The sequence below is a fragment of the Epinephelus fuscoguttatus genome, linkage group LG3 (assembly GCF_011397635.1).
Source record: "Epinephelus fuscoguttatus linkage group LG3, E.fuscoguttatus.final_Chr_v1".
Classification (NCBI taxonomy): Eukaryota; Metazoa; Chordata; class Actinopteri; order Perciformes; family Serranidae; genus Epinephelus; species Epinephelus fuscoguttatus.
The window spans coordinates 4,371,565-4,384,908 of NC_064754.1; the positions used below are offsets into that span (position 1 = coordinate 4,371,565).

A 13,344-nucleotide genomic window follows, 5' to 3' on the forward strand; every position below is an offset into this window, starting at 1 on the left:
CAGCTTTTAATGTGAAGCGGCAGCAGCAGTTTGCATTCGCAGTAGCTTAACACAGCTCTGACACAGCTGAGGGAGAGTGAAGATTAAACGATGAGGCTGATAACAGTGAGATAAAACTCACAAACAGCAACGCTGGATTACATGCTGCATAAATTCCTGGCGATCCTTCACGTGTAGGTGGGAAATTTTACAAGAAAAACTACAGCAAATACATTGCCTGGGTCATAAGTAGTATTAAAAGCTGGGTCTTATTTCACAGAAGTGTTAATGGTTATAATTTAATGTGCTGCCACACCTGTTTCTTGTTCTGTTCTATTTTAATCACACTCCTCACCTGTTCAGAGGTGGTTAGGGTTAGGCCGTGACAATCGCACACTGAGACAGACATAAGCCAAAGCTTTTGTGCTTTTGAAATACCTTTTTTTTAAACTCCGATTGACAGCTTACCTCCAGTTTCCTTAAGAATAAATCTTAAGTACACAAAAGCTGTGTATCTTTGAACGCTCCCTTTGTAACGACATGTTTGTATTTACATTTGAGTGTGTCTATTGACTTACAAGTGCTGCTATTTCCTTTGCACAGCAACACGAGACACTAAACCTTTTGCCCTTTGCAGTGTTTGTCTGCTTCCTTCTTACTTTCATCCTCACTGTTTCCTGCACAGTTGTAACCTCTGTTTCTGGTGAATGAGCTCCAGGTCACAACTCTAGAACATCTGTTTTCCCGTCATGTAGGTCCTGTGTATTGATGAAGCCACAGCCAGCGTGGACCAGAAGACGGACAAACTGCTGCAGCAGGCCATCAGAGAGAAGTTTCAGGACAAGACTGTCCTCACTATTGCACACAGGTAAAAGATTTTCAGATGCAAATGTCTGAAAAATCAACTCCTATTTTTCAAGATATTATATACCGTAACCTGGCCAACCCAAAATGGCAAAGGAGAGAGTTACTGCCCCAACCAAAGGAGTTCAAGTATCTTGGGGTCTTGTTCCCGAGTGAAGGTAAAATGGAGCATGAGATGGACAGGTGTAGTGAAGAGGGAGCTGAGCTGGAACACAAAGCTTTTAATTTACTGCTCCATCTAAGTCCAGCTCCTCATCTTTGAGGGTCGGGCCACAAGTTTGTGACCGAAAGAATGAGATTGCGGATTCAAGTGGCTGAAATGAGTTTCCTCTGTAGGGTGGCCGTAGGGTAGAAATAGGGTGAGGAGCTCAGACATCTGGAGGGAGCTCAGAGTAGAACCGCTGCCTCTTTGCGTCAAAAGGGGTCAAGTTGAGGTGGTTCGGGCATCTGATCAGGATCCTCCTGGGCACCTCCAGTTTGAGGTTTTCTGGGCACATCCAGCTGGTAGGAGGCCCCGGGGCAGACCCAGAACCTGCATGAGGGATTATATATCTCATCTGGCCTGGGAACACCCTGGGATCCCTCACGAGGAGCTGGGAAGGGTTGCTGGGGAGAGGGATGTCTGGGGTGCCTTGCTCAGCCTGCTGCCTCTGCAAACAGGCCCCTGATACGCAGATGAAAATGGATGGATAATATGACCTTCAACCATGGATGGATTTGTCATTTCATGCTCTAGTCTTAGTGATTTGAAACTCCTACTTTAATCTCTTAAGCTCTTCCTACATGGAAATATGAAAAAATATCTTTTTTTTTTGTCTGTGTTTTTGTCTCCAGGATCAACACCATCATGGACTGCGACAGGGTCCTGGTGATGCGAGCTGGGAAGGTGGTGGAGTTTGACACCCCAGCTGCTCTCTGCCAGACTGACCACTCCATCTTCCACAGGCTGGTCGGTCAGAGAGCAGAGTGAGCTGACTGAAAAGACACTAGAGGACAGAAAAGGATTTATTTTTATATTTTTCATCCTGGAAATGTTTGCTGAGAGCTCGCTGCCTTTTTCAGCACCGTCCTGCTTTACATACTGTTACAGCACACACTGAAAGAGGTCTTCTACTGTTGGAGCAAAGAGGCGGGGGATGCCTCGCTCCAGATTTCTGTTTGGACTGGGAAGTGATGATATGGGTTTGCAGATATTCTTATTCTGCACTGAGATTTTCTTTCTTTTAATTGATTATTTTAATGCTGAAGCAGCATTAATTAAACTTTTCCTGAATTCTCATCTTGGGAGACTAAAAATTCTATAGAAATATATTTAAATAGTCATAGCCTCTCCTCTTCTTGTGGCGTTTGTTGACAGTTTGTTTGCACAGCCTCGTCAACACATGATGTCTCTTGTGACCATAAGGCTTTTATGTCTGTTCAGATCATAATAATTACAACTATAAGCTGTTTCAAAGCCATTTTGCAATTTAACAGGGAATAAAAGGACAAAAAAAAGTCATACTGAAAAGTATGAAACTTTCTTCTTGGGGGACTAAAAACTAGACACTTCCCTTAAATTAGTTTTTTTGCCTCCTTGATGTCATTTTTGGGGGACATTTTTAACTCTGAAGCAATAAATTTGCACTGCACATTGGTAAATTAACAATTTATCCAGCTGGGATTTGTTCTAATTTATTACTACAAGCAGTTAACTTGCAGCAGGCCTTATATACGACTCTCTATACTCTACCAGTCCGTTTTCGCCTGACCGTATAAATTGTTTTTGTGGATTCAGAGTTTGTGTGGAGCTGTTTCAGGGTTCTACTTTATTGAAATTTTTCTATAGTTTTATTTTCTCTCAGTGTGCACTGGGGAAAAATCACCCATGGTGGCTGATGCGGGGCATTTGCTGCACTCATGCTTGAATATTCTGAAAATACCTTAAAATGTGAAAAGGATGATGTATTAAAATGCATATTCTCTGTTAGCTGCTGTTAAACTTGATAGATTTTAACCCTACACAGTTACAAAACACTTACCACTAAATTCCAGCCTGTGAAAATAAGTGTAGTTGCGTCAGCTTCAGTAGTATAAAAACATGGATTTATACAGAAAAATTATGGGGGTACACTGCAGGTTTAGTAGCCTGTTTTAGTTGCAGTCAGAGCTGAAGAAATATCAGTCTGCCACAACAGCCTAGCCCTAATTTGAAAGAGGGATCTGTGGATGAGTAATCTCAAATCTTAATCTGGTTCCCCTAAAGTGGGAGTTGATGATAGGTCACTTTGCAGTCACTAGATAGTGTTCCTGTGTTATATGGTCAGGTTATTTTGAGAGGTTTAAATGAAGGTCCATCTTAAATGAAGTGTTACATTTTACACTTTTGCAAGTTAAAAGGATTTTTCATCCATCCACTGGGAACAACATAGAGATAATGACATGCAGTATGTTTTGGTGTTCCTCAGGGAAGCTGTTTTGATCCTCTGCCCTTTTTGTTATATGTGTGTTTTTTGGAAGTTATCATCAGATACACAATGTTGATTTCTGTATCTGCTGTCTGTGGCTGCTGCTGGTTTGTTAGAAGTTCACAACTACACCCAAAGACAGCAAACTAGGAGTTGGGCAATCTGTGCTCCTAAATTTCTTTAACTTTGGAACGTTGTACCAAAAGACAATTAAAAAACAAACAAACTCAGAAAGCATTTTATTGTCCGCTTAACACATTACTTCTTGTTACAATTTACACTTTTGCAAGTTAACCCACCCACTGGGAACAACATAGAGATAATAACATACAGTATGTTTTGGTGTTCCTCAGGGAAGCTGTTTTGATCCTCTGCTGTTTTTTATTATATGGGTGTTTCTTGGATGCTATCTTCAGATACACAATGTTGATTTCTTTAGCTGCTGTCTGTAGCTACTGCTGTTAATTTGTGCTGCCGCTGGTTTGTTAGAGATTCACAACTACACCCAAAGACAGAAAATTAGGAGTGGGGCTTTTAGTATCTGTGCTCCTAAATTTCTTCAACTTTGGAACGTTTTACCAAAAGACATTTAAAAAAAAAACAACAACTTAGAAAGCATTAATAACTGACCGCTTAACACATTACTACTTCTTCTTCTTTTTTTGGTTTGTTTTAAGATTATTTTATTTTCGCCTTCATTGGACAGTTGAAAGTGCCGAGGTGTGCAGGAAACAGGGAGGCAGAATCAAACCAGATTTTCTTTGTTTTGTTTTTTTATTTTATTTATAATATTTGGTTATCTGCTTCTACAGTTTTTCTTGTAAATTAAAACACATCGACTGCATTTAATGGATGTGGATGTGGGAGCTATGTACATCACGTTCATCATTATTAACATTTTACATAACACATGAATCTCAGAGGTTTCGGATGGCAGGTCTGAATTTCCTGGTTACTTTTCTGACCTTGATGTTATCTTTGTCACTCACATTTTTTTGTTATCTCTTATCAAAACAAAAGTACAGCTTTTCTAAATGTGTGGTTTTTTTGTACTTTATAAAACCCAAGGTCTTTTTTATAACTAGAGGGAATGTTTTTAGGATCAATTCCTTTTCTTCTCTGCAAATAATTTACTGTCAGTCAGGAAGAAGATTCACTCTTACTGGAGGGGAAGTTTAAAACCTTAAGTCTGTGCCGTGTTTGTCCTGTCCTCATTTGTCTCTGTTTATTCTGCACATCCGTTACAAACACTTGTGACATGTTTTTCCAAAGTTGTGTCAATATGAAAACACGTTACCACCCTGACTGTTTTATTCTGTATTGAGATGGTTCAGGGAATTACAGTATGTGAACTACGGCTGCAACTAGTGATTGTTTTCATCATCGATTAATTGTTTGGTCTGTAAAACTCCAACAATTAATCGACATCAAAATAGATGCAGCTATATTTTCTTCTGAGGGATAAATGGATTGATCTACTAATCGCTGCAGCTCTAATATAAACTGTAAATCAAATTTAAATTCAAATATTGACGGAAAGAAGAATCTTTTTCTGGATGCACCACTGATAATATGCATTGTTAGACTGAACAATTCAAAATAACTTGTGATGATGAAGTGTGATATATTTAACATTCACATAAATCATTTGGGAATGATTTATTTTGGTGTCTTTGTTTTTGTCAACAAAGTTGGTTTATAATTTAAGTCCCTGTAATAAATCACTTTCTTTTCTAATAAACATTTGTTGTCACACCTCTTTTATTTCACCAAGTCCGCCCGAGAACGGAGTTGTCCTTACGTAATGCCAGAGCCCTTCTGAACCACAGCCGTACCTTTCCAGGTGTGATTATGTAATGACTGTTTGAATGCCACTGAACTCTCTCCTTTCTTTCCATCCAGATTCACACAGATGGGAGTCTTTGTCACAAACAGACGTTTGTAATCAGAGTGACTCACACAGTCAACGCCTGCCGCTCCCTTGGCACAGGTCAGCATTTTTCTCATGTTAACACGCTTATCACGTTGTGAGGCGTGAGTGTTTGGTGTATGTTTTTTTTTTGTTCTGTCTTGGTTCCTGAAAGTCGAGGTTTCGACCATAACTCTGGCTTTTACATATGTGTGTGTGTGTGTAAGTGGTGGAATGCAACTAGTACACATGTACATATACTCAAGTAATTTACCTAAGTGCAAATTTGAAGTACTTTGCTTGTGTACTTCCATTTTAAGCTACTTTATACTTCTACTACACTACATCTAAGAGATAGATATTGTACTTTTTACTTCACTGCATTTATCAGATGACTTTAGGTACCTTCTAATTTCTGATTATTGATACATACAAAAATAAATGATGATATATTATTATAAATTATAGCAGCCATAAGGAGTTTTTAACTAGTTATGAAATGGTTTGAAATCAGTACTGATGCGTCTATACGACCTACACAAGCAAACAAGACCATCATCGAGAGGATTGGTTGTTTCTATATAGTTTTTCCATAAGGTCAAGTGTAGGATTTAGTAGCATCTTGTGGTGAGATTGCAGATTGCAACCAACTGAATTACGGTAGTTGATGTGAAAACGTGAATGGCGCTAAATGGCATAAAGAAAACAATGATTCTTAGTTTCAGGTGACACACAAATGAAAACACAGTTATGAATATTTTATTCCATTTTTGCTGAGATATGCCCTAAATCCTACACACAGGAGCTTCAATGCCAGTCTGAGTTCCTGCCAAGTCAGACAAAGCAATTTACGGCACACAGACTGCAAAAGCCAATGTCTACATTTTCCCAGGCAAAGTTCGGCATGAGTCGTGTGTTAGCCTTTTGAAAGGCAGCAGAATTTTATTTTCGATGTTACATTTTGTTGCTTTGGCTGAAAATGGGGCAGGATCAGTAAAGAGAAAAAGAAAAAGATTGCACTTTGAAGAATTAGATAGTAGAGTGCTCGACTACTGTCTTTATCATATGATATTCAAGAAAAAAGGCAGGTGATCTTGTCTTGAGTAAAAGGGTCAGCACATGGGAAGAAAACAATGAACTTCAGGCACTCGTGCGTGGAGCAGGAACAGATGCATTTTGAATTAACTTAAAATGCCTTTATTTCAAAAATGTTTGCTTACATTAAAACACCGACCAGAAAATTGACCAAAGAAGAAGAAGGGAAACGAGTCCGATCTCACTCTGAAGTTGTCGAAATAAATCTGGCGCCCGGGCAGTGACTTGTGGCGTCAGAAACCAACAAAAAAGGCATTGTTTAACGTCAGCATGATACAGTACCTGGCCTGTTGCCATTAGAGTTTAACGGTGCCCGGCGATGCAAGCCCGACTTGGACGGTCGGGAGTGGTCGTGGACGGGTCCAACAAACACTGACCTTCACCCGAGAGAGCGGTGTCTGCGTCCCGTAAGATTCTTAAGCCAAACCCTGTTATTTTTTCCTAAACCCAACCATTTGTGTCTGTTGTTGAAGGAAAAATAAAGTCAATATGTGGTGTTGTACCGACGTAGTGCTCATATTTTGAAAGAGACTGTATGTAAACGGTAAATTTCCTGTGAAAACAAAAGTGTATTTTGAAAGAAGACAATGCATGTAACAGGCTGAAGTTGACACGGTGTCCCAGAACATCAACATCCAACGCGCCCAGGGTACCTTGCACGTCGTATGTGGACATGGAAAGTCCGTGACCAAACATCAATATATGATGATGTTGGAGTGAGAATGTGTTGGAGCTGAATGAATCAATAATTATAATCCAGTAATATATATTATTCTGAATTGAAACACGCTGCACATTGAGTACTTTAGTTTTTAGTACTTTATTTAAAGTTTGATGCAAACACTTTTGTACTTAAGAACATTTTGAATGTAGGACTTTTACTTGTAATGCAGTACTTCAACACTGGTTTAACTACTCTTTCTTAAGTTAAAGATGTCACACCACTGGTGTGTCTGTGTGTTTAGACTGCATGTGGGAACACGTGTTGACATATGAGGAAAAGCGGGTCGCAGATTAAGGTTGTACTTTGCTGTGGTGTGTTTTTGTTTGTATGCATATGAGCCGCAGGCATGTGGTAGTCAGGGCGTGTTTGCACGAGGGCGTGTCATGTGAATGTGTGTGCATGTTGACAGTTGATAGAGGTGGGACATTTAAGGTAGAACCTGTTTGTCTGCTTCAGGTGAAGTAATCGTCCGCCCACCTGCAGCTCCTCTGCTCAGTCACAACCCGCAGAGCAAACAGCATGGACTCATAACGCTGGGCTGAAACTCTTGGACACAACTTCAACAACACGGAGGCCGAAACACCTGCCCGATGGACCCTGAGGTCAGTCTCATTTATGGTTTACACTGCGTGGTGCCTGGTCCTTGAGGTGGCAGGGTTTGGGTGACAGTGTTTCAGGTTCAGCTGCCATCATCCAGGTGGTTTCTGTCAGGTGTTCATCTTGACTTCTTTGAGAAGTTATTGAACACATCTTGCGGTGCAGTTGTTTTTGATTAACTTTTAGTTAAGGTTAAGGTTTTATTTGACTGTCTCGCACACAGTTCACGTCCTGTCAGTTCATGTTAATGCACTGCTTACACCTGCACCCTGACATGTGCACCCTCTTATTATTACAAACTACAAATCCTCTGCTGCTGCCTAATGACATGCTGACGGCTCACATTTAGTGTTGCTAATGAAACCAAAAACAACTTTTTTAATGAATGCTAGCTCTATTGTGCATCCAGCTCCTACTGAGTGACTGACTTTTATAACTGCAGAGCAGGTGCACTTTGGCTCACCTGCAAAATGTATAATATGTAACTTTGTGAGTAGTAAACCAGCTGCTTCCTTTGCTCAGGTGTTACTTGGCGTCGTGCGTAGTACGAGCTAACTGCCAGTAATGTGACTGATTGTAGTTTTTGGTTTCACAGTAAATTTGGAGGCATTTGTCTTGAAGGCATTCGGTAAAGACATGACACAAAACAGGACTGAAAAAGTATTCTAGACATTAAAACTACACTTTTTTTAGGAAACAGAACAATTTTACTGTCTTATTGTCGTATGTCGTATTAAGAGTTTTGACTGGCTAAATATTTTTGCAGATTTTGTGGATCACAGTTGTCACGTCTGAGTGAAAGCTGAGTAAGATTTTGCCAAAATCTGTCATAGCTTGACTTCTCAAATACCTGAAAATGTGCTGTATATTTCTGCTCTGTGTTTAAACTTTAACTTTGACGGGATGAACATAATTTTAGCATTCTGCCATATCTGTGAATTTGAATGTAAATACGAGGTTTATATTGGGATAATTCTGCAACAATTATCGTATTGTTCAGTTACTCCTTCCTGCCTAATCACATTAATATTTGTTCCTGTACACTGATGCTTTGTGAATGGTGGAGAATTTGTGCATTTCAAAATCATATAGATTAAATTTTGCATGTGGCTGTTAAGATTTTTTTATATAAACTTACACCTTTTATTCTGATGTGTGGAGGTCAAATCGCAGTCAGGTGTAGATGTAGAATAAATCCCCGTGTCATTCGTGCGGCTCATCTTTGCACATCATTCCACGTGATCTTGATAGAACACAGTGTGTTTCGATTCACTGGAGGTCTGCCAGCGCCCTGCCAGGATTTCTATGCTAGAAATTGGTGGGTGTGGTCACTTTTGACTTTGTGTGCTTACAGAAAGAAAACACCCAGCAACAGAACACTTGTCCGCAGCACTCTCGATAAACCTGTTCCTGGTTTTCCTCAAAGCCATAAGTCACATACCTGAGAGATGCACCTGTCGAGTTACCTGGGTGTCACTCGCCCACCTGCGTATAGTGAAACTGTTTCAATCTGCTTTGCTTTAAAAATTTCACTGAAATGAATGTGTCTCTCAGTGAGTGTACTCATATGAGAATTTCACAGTACAGAATATTCATCTTCTTCTGAATTAACTCTGAATTGACTGAGATAAGATGTAGAACATCAAGATAAACATTCTTTATCGTAGGCAGCTGGCTTGGGTTTCTTGAAGACGTTTCACTTCTCGTCCAGGAGGATTCTTCATTTCTAACTGACTGTGAGTCGCAGGCTTTAAACCCTGTTTGGGTGTGAACATTTACAAAGTCATTGAGGTCACATCTGAGCTCTGATGTTCAGAGTTGTTAGGGTCACATGTGAGTTGTTGACCCACACGGCCATTATGTGGGTCGTTAGGGTTTGATGGGTCCAGGTATGAACGGGTGTTAAGCTGTGATATCTTAACCTGGACCCATCTAACCCCTAACGAAAGTGAGTTGTTGACCTGGGTGCGTCAACAACTTAGTCTAATGACTGTGAAACTCAGAGCTCACATGTGACCTCAGGGACTCTGTAAGGGTTCACACCCACACAGGGTTTAAAGCCTGAGAGTCCCCTCCAGTCTGTTAGAACTGAAGGCGCCTCCTGGACGAGAGTTGGAACGTCTTCAAGAAACTCAAGCAAGTCAAGTTGCCTACGATACAGCACTTTGAATTACCATGACCTGGACGACTGAGAATCTTCACCAACATAAACAGTATTAGAAGAATAGATTTAATGACTGTAAATGTCCCTCGAAAAAGATTTCAGATCAAAAATGTGTACGGATATAAATGTTCTGCTGCTGAAACACTGCCTTCTAAAAGCACACCATTCCACTTGATTCTTGTAATAAAATACCAGCGACACAAAATTTATTAGTTTGCCAAGTACACAGATCTGCCCCACCCAAAGGGTTTTTATGTTCTTGTATTTCTTGTTCCCTCCTTTTAAAGGTCTGTTTGGGAGATGGAGTTAACGCTGTAAACAGACTTAAGTTTGACAGAAGAGTGCTTTGATGTGCTACTGTATAGATTGTAAATATGAATCTTCTAACACGGATTAATCAACACATATATATTCCCAACCTATGGGAACACTGCCATATTGTGGATGTTTGTATTTCCTACAGAGATATGTAGTTAATATATATATATATATATATATATAAAAACATCTATAAATTCTGTGGAGCGTTGTGGTATCTTTTGTCACAAACTTCCTTCCTAGTCTTCTTTTACCTCAATTTTTTAAACTGATTTGAGATCTGAAACTATCATAAAGTGGTGGACGAACTATTTAGATCTTTTATTTAAGTAAAAGTAGCACACAAGAGTGTAAAGTACTCTGTTACAAGTTAGTAAGTCCTGCATTTAAAATGTTACTCAAGTAAAAGTACAACAGCTTTAGCATCAAAATATCCTTAAAGCACCAAAAGTAAAAGCACCAATTATGCAAAATAGCTCATCACAGAAAAAAAAATATTATATCTTTGGATTGTTGATATTGAAATGTTATTGTGTTCATCACTTAAATGGTGCAGCTGGTGAAGGTGGAGCTCGTGGAGTAAAAAGTACAATATTTGCCTCCAAAATGTTGTGGATTATAAGTATAATGTAGCATAAATGGAAGTAAAGTACAAGTACATGAAAATTGTACTTGTATACAGTACTTGGTTGGGTAATTGTATTTAGTTACATTTCCTTCACTGCTGTCATATGATCAGAGCTGCTGAAAATGTCTCATTGATGGCTGACAAATGATTGTTTTGTTTTTGTTTTATTGGCTTTAAAGGAAAACTATGCAGGATTTTTAAAAAAAAGTATATAGACACGTAAAGACAGTCCTTCTCAATCATCAGTTATGACCCACTCTCAGTGTGTTGCGGAGTGTTTTACTTCAGAGACTCTGCCCTCCGCCTGTGTTTTATTATGTTCTTCTTATTCTCTGTGTTTGGGACGATTATGGGCGTGTACCGCAACAGCCCTCAGGTGAGGTCGGGGCTCAATGAATAGGTAGCAACCAGGTGCTGGATTGTAAGCAGCAGGCATCCTCGAGACATATTGCAGAAAAAATGCAAATATAGAAATGTAAAACGCCAAATGAGAGTGAGTCTGGGGTTGGTTTTAACTATCATTTTCGTTGCATGGTATACCTTTAAGGTGGTACAGACAGACTATGATATGTCATCGGATGCACTCTATGTCACACATGTACAGATCTGCTGTTAATCTGTCTCCTGATCATTTTATTTTCCTCTGCAGGTTTAGTCAAAGGGGATTTTTCAATGCCACTGTGACAGAAACACGAAAGGATCATGGTATGAAATACCAACATTTGGATCTGTGTCTATATAATTATATTTCTGTTGCATGTTGCCGTTAAAACTCACCCTCGTGAGGAGAGCCTCTGTTTTAAACACTTTATGAAACGTCTTTGTTTGCAGCCGTCTCACCGCAGGGGAAGGAGTCTCTCCGACGCCCTGACCCTGGAGCGATCAGAGGAGGGAGGGCTGTACGTTTCCAGCATCAACCAAAATGCCGCAGCCAATCGAGGACTTAGAGAAGGTATGACCCGTGACTTGTTACTGAAGCTTTTTTTCCCAGATTGTTTTGTGTCTTAGCTTTTACAGTTTAAAAACTTGTTCTCAACAAGAACACGCCTTACAAATTCGTGGAAATCATTATACATTTGACTCAAATCCAAAGTTGTGTTAACTCTTGAGAGCAGAGTGAGCAGCGCAGTGTGCTGTTTTCTTTGATTAACAGTGTCATTCTGCATTAAATTAAAGGCTCTCTAATATCTCTGCTCCTCCATTTATGTAAATGAGGCGTACAGAATTTTACTCTTTTAAATATTTAGTCAATAACAGGGCTGCAGGGTGTAGGAACAAAATTTGTTATTACCACGTATTGACATGTAATATCCTGATTCTTTTCTTTGTGTAAGGCTTTGTTGTAACTGACATGAACTGTGTCCTTGGAGAGTTCATTTGTTTGTAAAAAGCTTGCTTTGCAGCTGTTCCCATGACAGTTATCAGTAAACTGGAGGCCTCCCTTTTGCTCCTGCTCTTCTTTTAATCTTCTTATGTGACTGGATCTTAGTCAGACCTACGCAGGACGCTCCAGGTGTCAGAGCTCTGGCCTTTCAGCTGAAATAAGATTGACTCTGTTAGAACTCTTATTATTCAGTTACATCACTTTATTAAATTACACAAAAGACAACTTGATCGTTTCACTCTGTATTTGTTCGCCTCTGCTGCCACATAGGGATGATGTTTTTTTTTTCAAGATTGTCTGACGTAAAACCCAGTGCCTAATGTCTTGGCATTGATAGTGCCAGGTTCAGAGTTTGTCGAGTCTAAAGCAAACCATAATGTGGTGCATTAAGATATGAGACAGTTAAAGGGAATGACATCTTAATTAGGAATTCCAAATTATCATCTCCATGGCCAAGAGAAGTTTAATCAGTATTTGTGATCTTGGGCTACTCTCTCCTCAAAGCCAGAAACCAGAGAAGTAAGTCTCAACAGTGTGACATCAAAGAGTATAAAGACCATAGACTGCTCCATAGACAATGAATGGGGGCCTGATTTTGTGGATCCACAGAATGTTATTTTTCTTTTTCATACCCAAATGAACTTTATTCCGTTGCAGTATTCTCAGTTCTAAACAGAAAATGTACCCATATACTCAAAACATTCAGTGTCTATCAGTGTCATCAATAATATCTTTCCCCAATCATTGTCAAGGGAGCAGTTCCAGACGTTATACTTGATGACATCACTAATTTGAGTTTTAGCACTCTAGTTTTTGCATTTTGGAGAGGGTTGTTCATGTATACTGATATTTTTGGACTGTCTTAGACCATAGGAATACATGTATGAGTTTTGAAAATGGGCGTAGTTCCCCTTTAATGTTCTGGAACAAGCTCTTGTTTTATGCAGACACATGAATTTTCTTTTTCAGGGGATGAACTCTTGGGGGCAACAATTGATTTTGATCAACTTTCAAAAGATGAAGTATATAAAGTACTGAGGCTGATGGAGCCATTTGATGGCAAGATGAAAGTCCTCACTAGGAACAACAAGAGCAAGAGCCTCGGAAACTTGGACCAGTGTGACAAGTCTCCTGAGACGGTAGGTGGAGTGCAGATAATATCAAGTCAAATGGGATTAAAACCAAAGTTCTTATTCGGTTTTCCTGTAATTCAAATGGCACTTATTCTGGTAGCA

The 13,344-nt window shown here is 39.5% G+C and overlaps 1 protein-coding gene across 3 annotated transcripts in view; it reads left to right on the plus strand.

The window, feature by feature from the left end:
- abcc10 (ATP-binding cassette, sub-family C (CFTR/MRP), member 10) overlaps nucleotides 1-5,031 on the plus strand; it is a 36,250-nt gene extending 31,219 nt beyond the window's left edge. For all 3 annotated transcript variants that reach the window (XM_049567896.1, XM_049567906.1, XM_049567918.1), the window contains exons 21-22: nucleotides 735-847; nucleotides 1,678-5,031. In XM_049567896.1, coding sequence (XP_049423853.1) covers nucleotides 735-847; nucleotides 1,678-1,813 — 249 coding nt within the window. In that variant the 3' untranslated portion in view covers nucleotides 1,814-5,031. The remainder of the gene's footprint in view (nucleotides 1-734; nucleotides 848-1,677) is intronic.
- The last annotated feature ends 8,313 nt before the right edge of the window (nucleotides 5,032-13,344 follow it).